General features: G+C 59.9%; 1 protein-coding gene across 3 annotated transcripts in view; it reads right to left on the bottom strand.

Moving 5' to 3' along the window:
* TBCD (tubulin folding cofactor D) overlaps positions 1-20,124 on the bottom strand; it is a 150,233-nt gene that overhangs the window by 118,999 nt on the left and 11,110 nt on the right. For all 3 annotated transcript variants that reach the window (XM_081028702.1, XM_081028703.1, XM_081028704.1), the window contains exons 7-8: positions 15,918-16,050; positions 9,342-9,387 (exon numbers count right to left, since the gene is read on the bottom strand). In XM_081028702.1, coding sequence (XP_080884828.1) covers positions 9,342-9,387; positions 15,918-16,050 — 179 coding nt within the window. The remainder of the gene's footprint in view (positions 1-9,341; positions 9,388-15,917; positions 16,051-20,124) is intronic.

The raw sequence follows: 20,124 nt of genomic DNA, 5'->3' as shown, positions 1-20,124 counted from the left end.
GGGGGTTCTCAGGAGAGAGGGTCGGGGGGTTCTCAGGAGAGAGGGACGGGGGTTCTCAGGAGAGAGGGTCGGGGGTTCTCAGGAGAGACGGACGGGGGTTCTCAGGAGAGAGGGTCGGGGGTTCTCAGGAGAGACGGACGGGGTTTCTCAGGAGAGAGGGTCGGGGGTTCTCAGGAGAGAGGGTCGGGGGTTCTCAGGAGAGAGGGACGGGGGTTCTCAGGAGAGAGGGTCGGGGGTTCTCAGGAGAGACGGACGGGGGTTCTCAGGAGAGAGGGTCGGGGGTTCTCAGGAGAGAGGGTCGGGGGTTCTCAGGAGAGAGGGTCGGGGGTTCTCAGGAGAGAGGGTCGGGGGTTCTCAGGAGAGACGGACGGGGGTTCTCAGGAGAGAGGGTCGGGGGTTCTCAGGAGAGACGGACGGGGGTTCTCAGGAGAGAGGGTCGGGGGTTCTCAGGAGAGAGGGTCGGGGGTTCTCAGGAGAGACGGACGGGGGTTCTCAGGAGAGAGGGTCGGGGGTTCTCAGGAGAGAGGGTCGGGGGTTCTCAGGAGAGAGGGTCGGGGGTTCTCAGGAGAGAGGGTCGGGGGTTCTCAGGAGAGAGGGTCGGGGGTTCTCAGGAGAGAGGGTCGGGGGTTCTCAGGAGAGAGGGTCGGGGGTTCTCAGGAGAGAGGGTCGGGGGTTCTCAGGAGAGACGGACGGGGGTTCTCAGGAGAGAGGGACGGGGGTTCTCAGGAGAGACGGACGGGGGTTCTCAGGAGAGACGGACGGGGGTTCTCAGGAGAGAGGGTCGGGGGTTCTCAGGAGAGAGGGTCGGGGGTTCTCAGGAGAGAGGGTCGGGGGTTCTCAGGAGAGAGGGTCGGGGGTTCTCAGGAGAGAGGGTCGGGGGTTCTCAGGAGAGAGGGTCGGGGGTTCTCAGGAGAGACGGACGGGGGTTCTCAGGAGAGAGGGTCGGGGGTTCTCAGGAGAGAGGGTCGGGGGTTCTCAGGAGAGAGGGTCGGGGGTTCTCAGGAGAGAGGGTCGGGGGTTCTCAGGAGAGACGGACGGGGGTTCTCAGGAGAGAGGGTCGGGGGTTCTCAGGAGAGACGGACGGGGGTTCTCAGGAGAGAGGGTCGGGGGTTCTCAGGAGAGACGGACGGGGGTTCTCAGGAGAGAGGGTCGGGGGTTCTCAGGAGAGAGGGTCGGGGGTTCTCAGGAGAGAGGGTCGGGGGTTCTCAGGAGAGACGGACGGGGGTTCTCAGGAGAGAGGGTCGGGGGTTCTCAGGAGAGACGGACGGGGGTTCTCAGGAGAGAGGGTCGGGGGTTCTCAGGAGAGACGGACGGGGGTTCTCAGGAGAGAGGGTCGGGGGTTCTCAGGAGAGACGGACGGGGGTTCTCAGGAGAGAGGGTCGGGGGTTCTCAGGAGAGAGGGTCGGGGGTTCTCAGGAGAGAGGGTCGGGGGTTCTCAGGAGAGAGGGTCGGGGGTTCTCAGGAGAGACGGACGGGGGTTCTCAGGAGAGAGGGTCGGGGGTTCTCAGGAGAGACGGACGGGGTTCTCAGGAGAGAGGGTCGGGGGTTCTCAGGAGAGACGGACGGGGGTTCTCAGGAGAGACGGACGGGGGTTCTCAGGAGAGAGGGTCGGGGGTTCTCAGGAGAGACGGACGGGGGTTCTCAGGAGAGACGGACGGGGGTTCTCAGGAGAGACGGACGGGGGTTCTCAGGAGAGACGGACGGGGGTTCTCAGGAGAGACGGACGGGGGTTCTCAGGAGAGACGGACGGGGGTTCTCAGGAGAGACGGACGGGGGTTCTCAGGAGAGACGGACGGGGGTTCTCAGGAGAGACGGACGGGGGTTCTCAGGAGAGAGGGTCGTGGGTTCTCAGGAGAGACGGACGTGGGTTCTCAGGAGAGAGGGTCGGGGGTTCTCAGGAGAGACGGACGTGGGTTCTCAGGAGAGAGGGTCGGGGGTTCTCAGGAGAGACGGACGGGGGTTCTCAGGAGAGAGGGTCGGGGGTTCTCAGGAGAGAGGGTCGGGGGTTCTCAGGAGAGACGGACGGGGGTTCTCAGGAGAGAGGGACGGGGGTTCTCAGGAGAGAGGGACGGGGGTTCTCAGGAGAGAGGGTCGGGGGTTCTCAGGAGAGACGGACGGGGGTTCTCAGGAGAGACGGACGGGGGTTCTCAGGAGAGAGGGTCGGGGGTTCTCAGGAGAGAGGGTCGGGGGTTCTCAGGAGAGACGGTCGGGGGTTCTCAGGAGAGAGGGTCGGGGGTTCTCAGGAGAGAGGGTCGGGGGTTCTCAGGAGAGAGGGTCGGGGGTTCTCAGGAGAGAGGGTCGGGGGTTCTCAGGAGAGACGGACGGGGGTTCTCAGGAGAGACGGACGGGGGTTCTCAGGAGAGACGGACGGGGGTTCTCAGGAGAGACGGTCGGGGGTTCTCAGGAGAGAGGGTCGGGGGTTCTCAGGAGAGAGGGTCGGGGGTTCTCAGGAGAGAGGGTCGGGGGTTCTCAGGAGAGACGGACGGGGGTTCTCAGGAGAGACGGACGGGGGTTCTCAGGAGAGACGGACGGGGGTTCTCAGGAGAGAGGGTCGGGGGTTCTCAGGAGAGAGGGTCGGGGGTTCTCAGGAGAGAGGGTCGGGGGTTCTCAGGAGAGAGGGTCGGGGGTTCTCAGGAGAGACGGACGGGGGTTCTCAGGAGAGACGGACGGGGGTTCTCAGGAGAGAGGGTCGGGGGTTCTCAGGAGAGAGGGTCGGGGGTTCTCAGGAGAGAGGGTCGGGGGTTCTCAGGAGAGACGGACGGGGGTTCTCAGGAGAGACGGACGGGGGTTCTCAGGAGAGAGGGTCGGGGGTTCTCAGGAGAGAGGGTCGGGGGTTCTCAGGAGAGACGGACGGGGGTTCTCAGGAGAGAGGGTCGGGGGTTCTCAGGAGAGACGGACGGGGGTTCTCAGGAGAGACGGACGGGGGTTCTCAGGAGAGAGGGTCGGGGGTTCTCAGGAGAGAGGGTCGGGGGTTCTCAGGAGAGACGGACGTGGGTTCTCAGGAGAGAGGGTCGGGGGTTCTCAGGAGAGAGGGTCGGGGGTTCTCAGGAGAGACGGACGGGGGTTCTCAGGAGAGACGGACGGGGGTTCTCAGGAGAGAGGGTCGGGGGTTCTCAGGAGAGACGGACGGGGGTTCTCAGGAGAGAGGGTCGGGGGTTCTCAGGAGAGACGGACGGGGGTTCTCAGGAGAGAGGGTCGGGGGTTCTCAGGAGAGAGGGTCGGGGGTTCTCAGGAGAGACGGACGGGGGTTCTCAGGAGAGAGGGTCGGGGGTTCTCAGGAGAGAGGGTCGGGGGTTCTCAGGAGAGAGGGTCGGGGGTTCTCAGGAGAGAGGGTCGGGGGTTCTCAGGAGAGAGGGTCGGGGGTTCTCAGGAGAGACGGACGGGGGTTCTCAGGAGAGAGGGTCGGGGGTTCTCAGGAGAGAGGTTCGGGGGTTCTCAGGAGAGACGGACGGGGGTTCTCAGGAGAGAGGGTCGGGGGTTCTCAGGAGAGACGGACGGGGGTTCTCAGGAGAGACGGACGGGGGTTCTCAGGAGAGAGGGTCGGGGGTTCTCAGGAGAGAGGGTCGGGGGTTCTCAGGAGAGAGGAGAGAGGGTCGGGGGTTCTCAGGAGAGAGGGTCGGGGGTTCTCAGGAGAGACGGACGGGGGTTCTCAGGAGAGAGGGTCGGGGGTTCTCAGGAGAGAGGGTCGGGGGTTCTCAGGAGAGACGGACGGGGGTTCTCAGGAGAGAGGGTCGGGGGTTCTCAGGAGAGACGGACGGGGGTTCTCAGGAGAGACGGACGGGGGTTCTCAGGAGAGAGGGTCGGGGGTTCTCAGGAGAGAGGGTCGGGGGTTCTCAGGAGAGACGGACGGGGGTTCTCAGGAGAGAGGGTCGGGGGTTCTCAGGAGAGACGGACGGGGGTTCTCAGGAGAGACGGACGGGGGTTCTCAGGAGAGAGGGTCGGGGGTTCTCAGGAGAGACGGACGGGGGTTCTCAGGAGAGAGGGTCGGGGGTTCTCAGGAGAGAGGGTCGGGGGTTCTCAGGAGAGACGGACGTGGGTTCTCAGGAGAGAGGGTCGGGGGTTCTCAGGAGAGACGGACGGGGGTTCTCAGGAGAGAGGGTCGGGGGTTCTCAGGAGAGAGGGTCGGGGGTTCTCAGGAGAGAGGGTCGGGGGTTCTCAGGAGAGACGGACGTGGGTTCTCAGGAGAGAGGGTCGGGGGTTCTCAGGAGAGACGGACGGGGGTTCTCAGGAGAGAGGGTCGGGGGTTCTCAGGAGAGACGGACGGGGGTTCTCAGGAGAGAGGGTCGGGGGTTCTCAGGAGAGACGGACGGGGGTTCTCAGGAGAGAGGGTCGGGGGTTCTCAGGAGAGACGGACGGGGGTTCTCAGGAGAGAGGGTCGGGGGTTCTCAGGAGAGAGGGTCGGGGGTTCTCAGGAGAGAGGGTCGGGGGTTCTCAGGAGAGAGGGTCGGGGGTTCTCAGGAGAGACGGACGGGGGTTCTCAGGAGAGAGGGTCGGGGGTTCTCAGGAGAGAGGGTCGGGGGTTCTCAGGAGAGAGGGTCGGGGGTTCTCAGGAGAGAGGGTCGGGGGTTCTCAGGAGAGAGGGTCGGGGGTTCTCAGGAGAGACGGACGGGGGTTCTCAGGAGAGAGGGTCGGGGGTTCTCAGGAGAGAGGGTCGGGGGTTCTCAGGAGAGACGGACGGGGGTTCTCAGGAGAGAGGGTCGGGGGTTCTCAGGAGAGACGGACGGGGGTTCTCAGGAGAGACGGACGGGGGTTCTCAGGAGAGAGGGTCGGGGGTTCTCAGGAGAGAGGGTCGGGGGTTCTCAGGAGAGACGGACGGGGGTTCTCAGGAGAGAGGGTCGGGGGTTCTCAGGAGAGACGGACGGGGGTTCTCAGGAGAGACGGACGGGGGTTCTCAGGAGAGAGGGTCGGGGGTTCTCAGGAGAGACGGACGGGGGTTCTCAGGAGAGACGGACGGGGGTTCTCAGGAGAGAGGGTCGGGGGTTCTCAGGAGAGACGGACGGGGGTTCTCAGGAGAGACGGACGGGGGTTCTCAGGAGAGACGGACGGGGGTTCTCAGGAGAGAGGGTCGGGGGTTCTCAGGAGAGACGGACGGGGGTTCTCAGGAGAGACGGACGGGGGTTCTCAGGAGAGAGGGTCGAGGGTTCTCAGGAGAGACGGACGAGGGTTCTCAGGAGAGAGGGTCGGGGGTTCTCAGGAGAGACGGACGTGGGTTCTCAGGAGAGAGGGTCGGGGGTTCTCAGGAGAGACGGACGGGGGTTCTCAGGAGAGACGGACGGGGTTTCTCAGGAGAGAGGGTCGGGGGTTCTCAGGAGAGACGGACGGGGGTTCTCAGGAGAGACGGACGGGGGTTCTCAGGAGAGACGGACGGGGGTTCTCAGGAGAGAGGGTCGGGGGTTCTCAGGAGAGACGGACGGGGGTTCTCAGGAGAGACGGACGGGGGTTCTCAGGAGAGACGGACGGGGGTTCTCAGGAGAGACGGACGGGGGTTCTCAGGAGAGACGGACGGGGGTTCTCAGGAGAGACGGACGGGGGTTCTCAGGAGAGACGGACGGGGGTTCTCAGGAGAGACGGACGGGGGTTCTCAGGAGAGAGGGTCGGGGGTTCTCAGGAGAGACGGACGGGGGTTCTCAGGAGAGAGGGTCGGGGGTTCTCAGGAGAGACGGACGTGGGTTCTCAGGAGAGAGGGTCGGGGGTTCTCAGGAGAGACGGACGTGGGTTCTCAGGAGAGAGGGTCGGGGGTTCTCAGGAGAGACGGACGGGGGTTCTCAGGAGAGAGGGTCGGGGGTTCTCAGGAGAGAGGGTCGGGGGTTCTCAGGAGAGAGGGTCGGGGGTTCTCAGGAGAGACGGACGTGGGTTCTCAGGAGAGAGGGTCGGGGGTTCTCAGGAGAGACGGACGGGGGTTCTCAGGAGAGAGGGTCGGGGGTTCTCAGGAGAGACGGACGGGGGTTCTCAGGAGAGAGGGTCGGGGGTTCTCAGGAGAGAGGGTCGGGGGTTCTCAGGAGAGAGGGTCGGGGGTTCTCAGGAGAGACGGACGTGGGTTCTCAGGAGAGAGGGTCGGGGGTTCTCAGGAGAGACGGACGGGGGTTCTCAGGAGAGAGGGTCGGGGGTTCTCAGGAGAGACGGACGGGGGTTCTCAGGAGAGAGGGTCGGGGGTTCTCAGGAGAGAGGGTCGGGGGTTCTCAGGAGAGACGGACGGGGGTTCTCAGGAGAGAGGGTCGGGGGTTCTCAGGAGAGACGGACGTGGGTTCTCAGGAGAGAGGGTCGGGGGTTCTCAGGAGAGAGGGTCGGGGGTTCTCAGGAGAGACGGACGGGGGTTCTCAGGAGAGAGGGTCGGGGGTTCTCAGGAGAGAGGGTCGGGGGTTCTCAGGAGAGAGGGTCGGGGGTTCTCAGGAGAGAGGGTCGGGGGTTCTCAGGAGAGACGGACGGGGGTTCTCAGGAGAGAGGGTCGGGGGTTCTCAGGAGAGAGGGTCGGGGGTTCTCAGGAGAGACGGACGGGGGTTCTCAGGAGAGAGGGTCGGGGGTTCTCAGGAGAGACGGACGGGGGTTCTCAGGAGAGACGGACGGGGGTTCTCAGGAGAGAGGGTCGGGGGTTCTCAGGAGAGAGGGTCGGGGGTTCTCAGGAGAGAGGGTCGGGGGTTCTCAGGAGAGAGGGTTGGGGGTTCTCAGGAGAGACGGACGGGGGTTCTCAGGAGAGAGGGTCGGGGGTTCTCAGGAGAGAGGGTCGGGGGTTCTCAGGAGAGACGGACGGGGGTTCTCAGGAGAGAGGGTCGGGGGTTCTCAGGAGAGACGGACGGGGGTTCTCAGGAGAGAGGGTCGGGGGTTCTCAGGAGAGACGGACGGGGGTTCTCAGGAGAGAGGGTCGGGGGTTCTCAGGAGAGAGGGTCGGGGGTTCTCAGGAGAGAGGGTCGGGGGTTCTCAGGAGAGACGGACGTGGGTTCTCAGGAGAGAGGGTCGGGGGTTCTCAGGAGAGACGGACGGGGGTTCTCAGGAGAGAGGGTCGGGGGTTCTCAGGAGAGAGGGTCGGGGGTTCTCAGGAGAGACGGACGGGGGTTCTCAGGAGAGAGGGTCGGGGGTTCTCAGGAGAGACGGACGGGGGTTCTCAGGAGAGACGGACGGGGGTTCTCAGGAGAGAGGGTCGGGGGTTCTCAGGAGAGAGGGTCGGGGGTTCTCAGGAGAGACGGACGGGGGTTCTCAGGAGAGAGGGTCGGGGGTTCTCAGGAGAGACGGACGGGGGTTCTCAGGAGAGACGGACGGGGGTTCTCAGGAGAGAGGGTCGGGGGTTCTCAGGAGAGAGGGTCGGGGGTTCTCAGGAGAGAGGGTCGGGGGTTCTCAGGAGAGAGGGTCGGGGGTTCTCAGGAGAGACGGACGGGGGTTCTCAGGAGAGAGGGTCGGGGGTTCTCAGGAGAGACGGACGGGGGTTCTCAGGAGAGAGGGTCGGGGGTTCTCAGGAGAGACGGACGGGGGTTCTCAGGAGAGAGGGTCGGGGGTTCTCAGGAGAGAGGGTCGGGGGTTCTCAGGAGAGAGGGTCGGGGGTTCTCAGGAGAGAGGGTCGGGGGTTCTCAGGAGAGACGGACGGGGGTTCTCAGGAGAGAGGGTAGGGGGTTCTCAGGAGAGACGGACGTGGGTTCTCAGGAGAGAGGGTCGGGGGTTCTCAGGAGAGAGGGTCGGGGGTTCTCAGGAGAGACGGACGGGGGTTCTCAGGAGAGAGGGTCGGGGGTTCTCAGGAGAGAGGGTCGGGGGTTCTCAGGAGAGAGGGTCGGGGGTTCTCAGGAGAGAGGGTCGGGGGTTCTCAGGAGAGAGGGTCGGGGGTTCTCAGGAGAGACGGACGGGGGTTCTCAGGAGAGAGGGTCGGGGGTTCTCAGGAGAGAGGGTCGGGGGTTCTCAGGAGAGACGGACGGGGGTTCTCAGGAGAGAGGGTCGGGGGTTCTCAGGAGAGACGGACGGGGGTTCTCAGGAGAGACGGACGGGGGTTCTCAGGAGAGAGGGTCGGGGGTTCTCAGGAGAGAGGGTCGGGGGTTCTCAGGAGAGACGGACGGGGGTTCTCAGGAGAGAGGGTCGGGGGTTCTCAGGAGAGACGGACGGGGGTTCTCAGGAGAGACGGACGGGGGTTCTCAGGAGAGAGGGTCGGGGGTTCTCAGGAGAGACGGACGGGGGTTCCAGCACCCATGTGGCGGGTAAAAGATGCTAATGATTACCAAAGGCTATGCCAGCAGATCTAGGGTTTGTGCGGCATTGTGTCTTTGAGCCACGTGGCAGCGTGGTAACAGAGGTGTGTGAGGTTGGGTGGGGCAGTTCCCCACAGGCAGGAAATGCTGCTGGAGCACTTGGAGGAGGGAGGGGCGTTGGGAGGGCCCAGGCCAGCACAGCACACAGGGCGGCATTTCATGTGACAGACAAGGAGGGTGGGTTTCCACACCAGTTGTATCAGCACTGAAATCATTTCCTAAAAGATGCCTGCAGCATGCGCTAACGAGTCCTAGGGCAGGTGTGCAGAGGGGGCAGCGCTGCTCATTCTCTCAGGTGTGGGACCGACACCCAGGACATGTCTCAGATCCACACTGGCACAGGAGCATTGGGATATGGGTGTCTGGTGGGGTGAGGACAGCAGAGGGACAATGCCATGAGCCAAAAACCTGAAGCCTGTGGCAGAAACAGGGGGCTCACTGTACCCTTCTCTCCCATTATACGTGTCTGAAATTTTCCAGGATGAAAACTATTTTTAAAAATCAAACTCTGGGACAGCCGGTTTGCTCAGCTGGTTAGAGCGCTGTGCTCAGAACACCAACATAGCCGGTTCGATTCCCAAATGGGCCAGTGAGCTTCGCCCTCCACAACTAGACTGAAGACAATGACTTGACTTGGAGCTGATGGGTCCTGGGAAAACACACGGTTCCCCAATATTCCCCAATTAAAAAACAATTATTAATAAAAAAAAGCTCTACTGTTCAAATCCGATTCCTACATCTTCTAGAACACAGAAGTTCCTCTTATTCCAGGCAGTAAACCTGTCTGTGGCAAGAATCACTGTACTTGTTTTTACAAATTGAGCTTTGATCTAAAATTAAGAGAATGAGGTAAGAGGACAAAAAATGCAGCATCGCAACAGGAGGGGAACCCAGGAAGCAAGGCGGAGACTCCAGGCTGCGTCCACGTCACCAAGTCCCCAGAATCCAGACCGGGCGTCAAGGACCCAGTCCTCCACACAAGGCCTAAAATCAGATTATTGAAACACATGCGCACATATGAAAATAACAAAAAAACTAGAGAAGTGTGAGTGTCCAAACACAACCTCTCCCGGACACACTCACGTCACACCCACCCACGCCCACCGTGAACCTTACCATATGGTAAACAGTCTTCACGCTTTCCATGCTTGAATATTTGTGCCTTAAAAAAAAAAAAAAAAAAAAAAAAAAAAAAGCTCTATTAAATTGTTGCAAATTCACTTACAAATTTAAAGCAAATTATTGCTTCTTCCAAAACTTTTCTCCTAAACACTCTCCACCAAATATCGAGAACAGTTCATGTCCATGACCCAGGAGGATATTACAGAGCCTGGAAAGGCAACCCTCCAGCAGGGCACGGTGAACGGGTGCCACTCGCTGACGGAGGTGTCACAGTGGCCATGTGTCCCCACGAGAGCTAAGGGCACCCGCCTCTCAGGAGAGGCAGTCCTGTTGCGTGGCTTCTCGATAACCTGTGCATAAATAAAGATGTCAAAGGACCAGCGTGTGACAGACAATGTGTCCCACACAAAGATGAGGAGCTCCAGGACTGGTCGCTCGAGTCACCCATCCCCAGCGGCAAAGGAGAGGCCCCCCGGCTTCTCGCACATTCGCCTCCTCCTGTGGGGTCACCTGAGCCCAGGAGACCGGCACCCACAGGCGTCCTGGCATGAGCCTAAGTGACTGGCAAGCAGAGGGAAGGGCCGGCCAGAGCGACCCAGACTCCTGGTATTACGTGCTCACCAGCCAGCCACCGCACTTCTCATGGAAGCAGATGACACGAGCCGCTGACGCCATTGCCGAAAGCACTTCACAGAGGCAGCCGCAGTGTGTAGGGGTCACAGGACACCCGCCACAGCCCAGGAGGTGACGGCACTGTCTGTCATTAGAAACAAGCACAGCGCAGGGTGCAAACAAAACGACCTTCTGGGCACTCATTCTGGACAGCCGCCCCTTTTGATTGCTAACCTGTCCACAGGCAGAGCAGCTTCCCCTCCCCAGGGCATGTCCCCCAGCCAGTGAGTCACAGCTGTCAGCTGCTAGGTGCAGAAGAGGCTCCCTGAAGCACCCTGAAGAGGCTCCCTGAAGCACCAGCAAGTCAAGGCCAAGAACAGAAGCCCCACCCAGGCCCCTCACCACACCAGCCCTGGGAGCCCCTCAGGACGCCCGAGAACTCCCGAGAGGTGCGTTGCTGGCACCTCAGGAGAACACACCGAAGAACAGACAGGACAGAGCTGGGACACAGGGAGCGGCCCCATTCTACACCCCATCTCCAGTCTTGTCCAGGGCTGAGAAGAGGCACCAGGCCCCATCATGACAGTCAGGCCACACACAAAGGGACAAAAGATCAACAGAAAGGACCATCAGCACCAAAACAACAGCTCCAGGCTGGACGCGGCTTAGGGCTTGGCCCGCGGCCTCGCCTGTGTGTGAGCCCAGTCAGGGCCACACCTCCCATGCAAGGCGGCAAAGGGGACGCGCTCTGGTCCTCGAGTGGCACTTCACCGAGAACTCCCAAGCTGCACCAGGGCCTTCCCGCCGTTCAGAGGGAAAGAGCCCTCCCACCACCTGTCTGCTGACTTGCAAAACTAAGTGAGCGGCCTCTCGAAGGGCCTGCCACCCCCCACCCCCCAGGAAGAAACAGTGAGCAGACACTGGACAAGGAGACCTGGGAAGTATCACCCGGGCTGTGCCCCCAACCAGCCAGACTCAGGCACCTCCAGCCCCAGAAGCAAGACCACTCGTCTCCTCTCAGGCGTGTGCCTGACGACTGCACATATCCAGGGGCCACTTCCAGCCCTCTAAATGGGCACCCCCAAACCCTGGGCTTCTCTGTGTGCCGTGACACAGGCGGAGCTCAGAGGAAGGGGAGGCAGCACGGACACAGAGCTGAGCACACTGATGGGTCCACAGCCATGGCCCGGGCAGGAGCCCGTGAGGGAAGCCAGGAGGAGCCTGGGCTCACACCTTGCCGCTCACCCTCACCTGGAGACACCTCTGGAGGCTCCCTACTGTGGCTGTCCTGGTCCCTTTGTCACCCGGCTCTCCCGAGTGACACCACTGAAGGACACAGAGCATGGCTGCAGGTGACAGCCGAGGGGCTGGGTCCGGCTCCCAGACCCTGGGGCGGGCAGGTGGAGGACACCAGGTGAGCCCCAAACCAGGAGTGGAGGGCCAGGTCCAGGACACACCTCTGAGCCTCTGCAACGCGGCCTAGGCCGTGCCAGCATCCTTGTCTGCTACACGGGCAGGGGAGGAGGGACACGACAACACGCACTCTGGACACATGCCGTGTCCGCGGAGAGAGACCTGGAACCAACGGTCAAGGGGGAATCAGGAGAGACGCCCACCGCCTGGGACAGAGCCTGAGGGACACTGCGTTAAAGGGAAGGGAAGGGTGAGGGCAGCCAGGCACCATGCCCCACAGAATGCAGCCACAGGGTGGGTGGAAGCTGCAAGACGCCACCCCCACGGCCTGCAGAGGGGGCCACAGCCAGGCGCCTGCAGCTCTGGCCCAGCCTAGCAGCAGTGTTCTGGCATCTGAGAGGCCAGGGCAGCCTGTGACCCACAAGGCCCCTGCCCTCCAAGCGTGGGCCCGGCTAGGCTGCCTGCAAGCACCTGTCCGGCAGGACGCATTGCCTCGTCACACAGCAGGTGCACAAACCGGCCTGCCGGTGGAATTAAAGGTGTGTCATCAGCACACAGGTTGCAACAAGACTCATGCCACCCCAGGGCTGCCTGCCCCACTGTAACATGCTGAGTTGAGTTACGTGAAATTAAACTAGTGTCAGAGTTGGCTGCTAGGCGTCTTTATTCAAACCCTCGGGGGCTGATGAGGCCTCCTTTCACCTGAATGTGACAAGAGCACAGAACCACACAGGCAGTCTGAGGAAGTCGACACTCAAGTGCTGACACTTCTCCCAGAGCCCTGCCCCAGGCAGCACCGGGACTACAGGCCCAACTGGGACAACGTGTGCTCTGGCCGCCCTGGCCCTCAGGTGAAACGCAGGGTACTGGCCTCCAAAGAACCCTAACAGAAGAGAAGCAGAGCCTACGTGAGCGGTTTCAGATAATCAAGTGGCTTCTTTTCATCTTCAAAGAGCGGACATTCACTAATTAGCCTTCACACCACCCTCTGAGGTAAGAGGGTGTTATTTCCCTTCCACAGAGTCTGAGAAGGCCGCACCCCTGCCTGGGGTCACAGGTGTTGCTACAGCGTCCCCAGGCTGGGGGCTGGCCCACTTAGATCCCGTGCTTGGGCAGGCAGGGGTCCCGGCCTGGGCACCAGACTACTTCTGCGACCTAAGCTCCCCAGAGGCCTTGCTCCACTCACACGGGCGCTGGACGGCCTGTTGCTCACCTGGTCTCAGTGGGGTTGTTGGCCACTATTTCTCCTCTAACAACAGGACCCTTTGGTCAGTGATGAAACAAAGTCCACTGCGATTCTAACAGCTGGTAAACAAGAGCATTTTGCTGCCACTGGTGATGCTCCCGCCAGCCCCACCCCCGCTATTGACCCCCTGAGCCGCAGACGCCAGGCCCACGTCCTCACATTCAGAATTTGTTTCCCCTCCTGAACGCCTCAGTCTGCATTAATCCTAACGCTTACAGGACTAACCCAAAGGGTGTTGAAAGCGGAGCGAGGGGTTCAGTGCTGACCCCGCCCAACACTTGCTTCCCTCCCAGAGTTAAAAACTGTCGCTGCAAGAGGAGCACGCTTCCAGGGAAGGGAAAACCAGCTCCCAGTTTCGATGGAACTTGTCACGAGTTCACCTGTTTCGCCCACACTAATGAACAGGTGGATGAAGGAAAGCCAAGTGCATCAAAAGAAACAGAGGAAACCCTGCAGCACAGGCCGCCTGCGAGTCCCGTCACGCCCCGCGGACGCCCCGCGGACGCCCCGCCCGGCGGTGCAGGTCTGACGGGCTCCTGGTGAAACCGCTCCCCACTCTCCCCACTCGCCCTCCCGCCCGGGGCGGGGGACAGCGCCCAGCTTGGCTTCCCCTGCCCAGGTGGCAGCAGCAATCAGACCAAATTGCTCCCCCAGTGAAGAAAAGGAAACCAGACAAGCCCCAGGCTTTCCGAGCAAACACTGGCTTCTGAGGGCCCTGGAAAGGATGAAACCGGCCAGCGCTGCTTTGCGGCAGTTTTTCATTCACACCCGGGATGGTGGCTGCTGAGGGCTGACCTCTCGGATGGCCCTGGGGTGCGGCCCACACACCACCCAGCACCCGCGCGGAGGGCGCTCCTCACACCTCTGCCAACAAGTGGTGAGGCAAACGCTGGGCTTCTTTAAGCCTCTGCAAAATCTTGTTAAAATCTTGTCATTCCTCGGGAGGAAGAGGGAACAGGAGCCCGCCCCTCCTGGTGGGGAACACGGAGACATCCCCAGAGTGGGCACTGCCCCATTCCTGGCTGCTCCCTCCATGGGCAGCAGAACGGGCAGCCATCGGGGTCTCCTGCTGGTGGCCCGAGCGCGGGCCCACTGCTGTGCATCCCGCCGACAGGTGCCTGGGGCCCAGCTGCCCTGACAGGAACCAGCAGTGGCCCCTAGAGTGGCCTCTGGGCCAGGTGGGAGGCTGCAGAGACCCCAGAAGCCTGTCTAGAATGCAGACTGCTGACTGGCGAGCGAGGGCAAGTGTGCCTACCCCCAGTGAAGCAGCACCCACTCTCGGCCCCGGCTGGCCACCGTGGACGGACAGACTCCAGCTACGTTTCGTCAGCCCTCTCACCGGTTCTCCATGACCTAAGACTTCTCGAAACTTAAGAATCCACTCAAACCCAAACCTTCCAATAAACTACGTCAATGCCATCCACCATCACTGACACATAAATCCAGCCCCCCAGGGGCCACGCAACGACAGCTGTGGGCCCACCTGCGTACCCTCCCTGCAATCCACAAGGGGCAGCCCCACCCCGACTGCCTTGCTTCCGTCACAGCAATGACACCCAAGAGCCCAGTGACACCCCGTGTGAGCACCACTCCACAGCCAGCTGGAAGCAGCCCCCCAAGGGCACACTGTATGCCTCCACAGGCTGCTACCCCAGGTTCTAGCAACACGACAAGACCTCAGGAACAAAAAAACATTTAAATTATTGTCAATTTTTTTCAAAAAATCTATTGTCATATACCCAAGGGAACTGAAAATCGATGCTCAAAACTGCAGCTTACACACCCAAATTCAGACTGGCATTATTTGTGGTAGGAAGAGCGCCCAGGAATGGAGGCCTACTCGGCCCCGAGAGGAATGACGTACTGACACTTGCGATGATGGGGGTGAGCCTCGGGGACACGATCCCAAGTGAGGAGCCAGACACACAAGGCCACATGCGCGTGACCCCATGTACAGGAACCGTCCAGAAGGGGCAAATCCAGAGACAGGAAGCAGGATAGCAGTTGTCAGGGGCTGGGGAGGGGCTGGGAGTGAGTGCTGCTGGGTGTGGGGTTGCCTCAGGGGCCATGAAAGAGTCTAGAGCTAGACAGTGACGACGTCCGGCCTCGTGCATTTACAAAATGACCACTCAATTATACAGTGGAAGAGGCTGAATTATTCGTGGTGCCTGATTACACAATGGTTTCTTTAAGACAGAGAAAACAGCACGTTCACTCACTGAATGGAAGGAGGAAGCATGTAAAACATGTTACCTCGAGGGACTATGGGAATCCTGAAATGTTCTACTTTTCCAGATTTCTTTTTTAAATGTTTTGAAATGTTCTTATCACTGAACGGTAATCCCTCCTGAAGACAACGCAACATGAATGGAAAGAAACAGATGCCAGGCTGTCACGCCCTCAGTGCCCAGAGTGATGAGGGGCAAAGGGCTTTCCTGGAGGGGCCTGCCCACTGCCCTGGAGGGGGGGTCACACCATCAGCCCCTCTGCTCCAGCCCTCACAGCCTCCCACACGTCAGCGAGACCTGCACAGGCAACGAACGCGGACGGGACGACACCCGAGACGATGACATCACACTGAGTCACGGGCCCGAAGGCCCCTTCTCAGCGTAGCCCACAGCGTCTGCTTGCCCAAAAGTGGGCCAATGGCCTCTGAGCTTCCCGGACGAGGACTGGCCCGCTGCAATGACAAGAGCAGGGCTGTGGGTGGTCGCCCCCCAGGGGAGGCCTGGCGTGGGCAGCCGCCCGCCCTCTTCTGCGGAGCATAAAGGAGACCGTTCCTCCTCATTGGCACCAGAAAAGGCAGCGCCACAGACGAGCAGAGTAGGAGGCTGGGAAAGGGTGGGTGCCGGGTCTGTGTTTAACCCAGTTGTTACAAACGCCCTGCGTATCTGCACAAAATCAAACCTCAGGTCACCTGCCTGATTTCATTAGAGCCAGTCCCCATAATTACTCTGGAACACAGGTGAGCAGAAGCCAGAGGAGGACGGCCCCCGCCTGCCCGCCCGGCTCCACGGGCACCACTGCCCCCTGGTGGCCACGCGCAAGGCCAGATCAGCCCATCTCCACTAAAGCAGGAGGCCCTCGCTGACAAGCCACCGCGCCCGGCCGGTCACCCTGAGGGCCACTCCCCCTGAGGGCCACTCCCCCTGAGGGCCACTCCCCCCGAGGGCCACTCCAGAGCAGCAGCAAAGACGCGCTCGCGTCCTGCTGAAGCCGATCCTACTACTTCTGACTCCGAGTAACCACAGGTCAATCTGCTGTGCGGACAGCTGCCCCGCTGCCCCCGCAGTGTTTACCAGGGCCTGCAGCGTGCCGTCCATGGCAATGACCCCCTCGATGGTCTGGAAGGAGGACCGGGCCAAAGTGCACAGGCTCCAGTCCAGGAAACCCGCCATCTTCTTCTCTTTGACATCAGGCCGCGTGACAAACCTGCCAGAAGGAAACAAACAGGAAGGTCACAGCTCAACCCAGGCACCAACTGGCAAGAACTCACACTTCCCAGCCCACCACATCCTGTCAAGATGAGCGTCCAATCTGGGACGCGTGTCCTCTGCACTGCAAGTGACGTCCTCCCTCCAGGGCAGACATCCTACAACACTCCCTGATCTAAGAAATGAAGACACTGCCACGACTGTGGCCTTCGAGTGGCGCTTCCCCACCATGATCTCTCTGAGGTCACACGCAGGCCCCACAGCCCCATCTGCTCCCTCTCGAGGCCCCATTCACCACAGGACCACATTGACCTGTCCCACCCCTGCCCAGGAACCCCCCAAGGCCCCCTCCTCAGCCCCTCCCGCCTCCTGGGGATGCCAGGCCCCCGCAAGCAGGGCCTGGCCGGGCAACAGGCCTGCGTCGGTCCCTGCATCCTCCATGGTCCACTCTCCCCGTGCAGAGGTCTGGCTCGTACCCACGGCCCCACACCCAGGCGTCCCTGGCCGATCAGACGGGGTATATGGCTTCCGCAGGCCCTCCTGTACGGCTGGGCTGGGCTGGCGGCCACCCTCCAGCTCCCATAGCACAGCCTGGGAGCTCTGCCCCTCCCCAGCCAGCCCACATGCCCACCCCCAGCTCTCTAACTCGGTGGCTCAGGCTGAGTCCCTGCCCTCCCGGGGGAGCTTACATCCTGGGGCGGAAACACAGGAAACAAGCAAATGACATGGAGGAAACATCCAAGTAAGGGGAGGTGGGAGGTGGCGCAGCCTGCGAGGTACACAGACGAGCCCCCAGTGGGACATGAGACCAGAGGACGGCCACAAAGCTGCCGTGAACTGCAAGGACCTGATTGAACCCTGGGAGGGCTCGGCCCGACCAGTGGGAGCAAGCCCGTGTCAGACGTGCTGTCTCCAATTCATATGGAACCACACACGCTGCCCCAGCATTCCAGGCTGTGTCCTGTCGCTAACCTGGAATTGTCCTGGCCCTACTTCTGAGATAACCTCCCTGTGGGAATGTTTCCTGCTCTGGAACTCAGGGTTAGGGGTCCCTTCTGTGTGCCCATCACAGCCGCCCGCATGGCTCCTGTGGGGCTCGTCACACAGTGCTGTGAATACCTATTCCTTCCCCGTTGCCTGCTAGACTTCAATCTTCCTGAGGACAGACCGTCTCACTCACCGTTGCAGCTCTCACACCACAAAGAAGCGCACAGCAGGCACTCTGTGACACTCAGGAGGAAAAAGACGACGACGGTCAGGGAACAGCTGGGACTTCCGCACTACTGTCTGATCTTACGAAAAGACTGAGCCCCACAAGGATAAATGTACATCAATGCTGTTGAAGTAACTAAGGCAGCTAAGGCAACTGTAAGAGAGTTTTTGCTCATCTTGTCAATTTACTGACCTTATCTAGTTCATTCTTCGTCACTAGTGGGATTGAATCACTCTCTTTTTGGGGGGAGAACAAATATTTATTTTCAAATTGAATTAACTTAATTTTGAAATAAATTTAAAATTGAACATTATAAGGAATGGCTTAAAATTATGTAACAGTCACAGTGGACTATTATGTAGTTCTAATGCCATCATTCAACATTCATGGGAATGGCTCACCCTGTAGCTGCCTATTGTATACTCTAGAGCAGGGATGTCCAAACTTTTTTCAATGTTTTTACCAAGGGCCATATGCGATAAAATACACAAACAACCGGGCCACTCACTCGAGGTGAAGTACGTATTGCCTCACCTGGTTTATTTAAGTAAACTAAATATATTTTTGGAATTTGCTGCGGGCCAATGAACAATGGATTGCGGGCCGCAGTTTGGACACCCCTGGTCTAGAGATATGACGAACGCACTCCAGACAATGACCAGCGCATCCCGTAGAGCTGAGAGTCCACATGGCAGGGTGACGGGCGGGCTCCCTGTGCTTTCAGGTCCCAATCTCCCTCCATCACCACAGCCCCAGGGGACAGGGGACCTGACCAGCATCAGCCTTCCTGTTTCTACCACATTCCTGGACAAGCATAAGACAGGGCCCCTCATGGCCGTCACCCACCCACCAGCAGACAGACGCTCTGCTTCCGCTGGGGACAGTCTGAGGACATCTTTCAGCTCTGGAATCACTATCTTTTATGGAACTACCCTAAGGGCACCAAAGGCAGCAGGCACCTGTGGCCTTACTAGAAGTACTTGTAGTTGCTGCACCGGATGAGTAATGTAAAAACAGAAATCAAATCTGCTGTTGTCATAGAAAAACCACACTATCTCCTCTGCCCACAGAGGCCAGGAGCCTCCTGCGGGCGTGTGCGGTCCAGCCAGTCTCCCACCACACACACACACAGACACACACACAGACACAGATACACACAGACACAGACACACAAACATGGCCCCTCCCTCTACCCGGAAGCCCCACCCAGTTCCAACTCAGCAGCAGCTGCCGAACCAGAGTGAGGCCTCTACCTCAAGAAAAAGGAGGCGAGCACAGGCTCCAAGACTGTCCTCTTGCCCGCACCTGAGATCGCCAGTCACCAAGCATTTTTATCCAACTTCAGGATGCTCGTGACAAAGGCACGGTCACGTGCCTCCCCCAGGCGTGGAGGGAACCGCACTCAGCCTGCACCTCGGGGGCTTACCTAAGTGGACAACAGGTTGTAGTCCCCATTGCAATGTCCTGGGCCCCGTTTAAAGCCCTTTGATTCTGGGGGCCGCAGGATGAGGGCCACGCCCACAGTGACCTGACCCTCGGCCTGATCTGCGATCTCGGCCCACTAGCAGAGACAGCAACGCTCACAGGACACCGTATGCAGGCCTGGTGCCCACGGAGGGGGCCCCCCGACAGGCGAGGGCCCAGGCCCAGAGCGCCCACAGAGCTGGTGGACCACACAGCCCCGCCCTCCCACCCCTCGGGAGAACTCCAAGCATCATGTGGCATCCTGCCAAAGCCTAAGCCGCTGGAACCTTCGCCTCCGGTAAAGCCCCTCCTCTCTGCACCGAGGTTCCTGGCATGGGCCGAGTGCGCAGGTCAGCCGATATCCCTTCCTGAACAGTCCCACACCGTGAGCTTCCAGATTCAGGTAAAAACCTAAGGCTCCTTTGAACGACTTCAGTGGGTTGTTTTATATTTTTCTCATAAAGAAGTATGTATGTTTACTGCAGAGGTCCAAAAATACAGATAAGCAAAAATGGAAAAACTACCCCGCAGATAAAACACAGTGACACAAACTAGATTGGCTACACTCTCCGGTCATTGAATCCTCTGCTTCCATCCCTTTTCGGAGAAATTCCATCCCAGGTGTCATCTCTTAACTATGGACTCAGCAAATGGGCAGGGATTCCAGAGGGCCACTGTCCTCTCGGGGACGGAAGCCACACAGCATGGCTCAGAAAGAGCAGCAGAGCCTTAACTACAGAACGAGACCTGTCAGAGGGACAAAGGACCCCCGGCTAACCATTCGTGGGACTGATGGCCACTCCCCACACTCCTCGGTAGTTACCACAACCGCCTGACTCAGCAATTCAGTCGAGGAGCGAAACAGGACAGGTGGAGGACACGCCTTGTCAACGTAAGCATTTACTGTAGCATAAATTAGTGGAAATAGTCACCAAATGGTGCTAGAACAACTAGTCGCCTGTTGGGGGTATCTACTGTACGCTCTCCACAAAAAGAAATTCCAAATGGGTTAATGACTATATATTAAACAATAAAAAGGTAGAAAAATGTAAATGACTATTTGAAAAATCTCTAATAGGGTAAGATGTCAAGCTTAAAAGTAAAAATAACTAAAGAAAAGGAAAAAATTGTTTCGACATAAAAATTAAAACTTTGGGTCAAAGAAGACAGACAGTGAAAGGCCACCAACCACCTTGGGGGACTAGGACCCACCGTGCAGGTGCAGGTCAGCGTCCTGCATGCAGAGAAAGCTGAGGCTGCAGGAGAGGCAAAGGCACCCAGGCAGGGAGGGTATCGCAACTCAGGGCAGGAAGGGGTGACGGCTGCTGAAGGCCCAGCTCTCAGAGGACCCAGACATGGGGGGGGGGGCAGCCAGTGGGAACGTGACGCTAAGTG

This window comes from Rhinolophus hipposideros, assembly GCF_964194185.1.
Source record: "Rhinolophus hipposideros genome assembly, chromosome: 20".
Lineage (NCBI taxonomy): Eukaryota > Metazoa > Chordata > Mammalia > Chiroptera > Rhinolophidae > Rhinolophus > Rhinolophus hipposideros.
The sequence above is the reverse complement of the archived record's forward strand: the minus strand, read 5'-3'. Positions and strand labels throughout refer to the sequence as shown.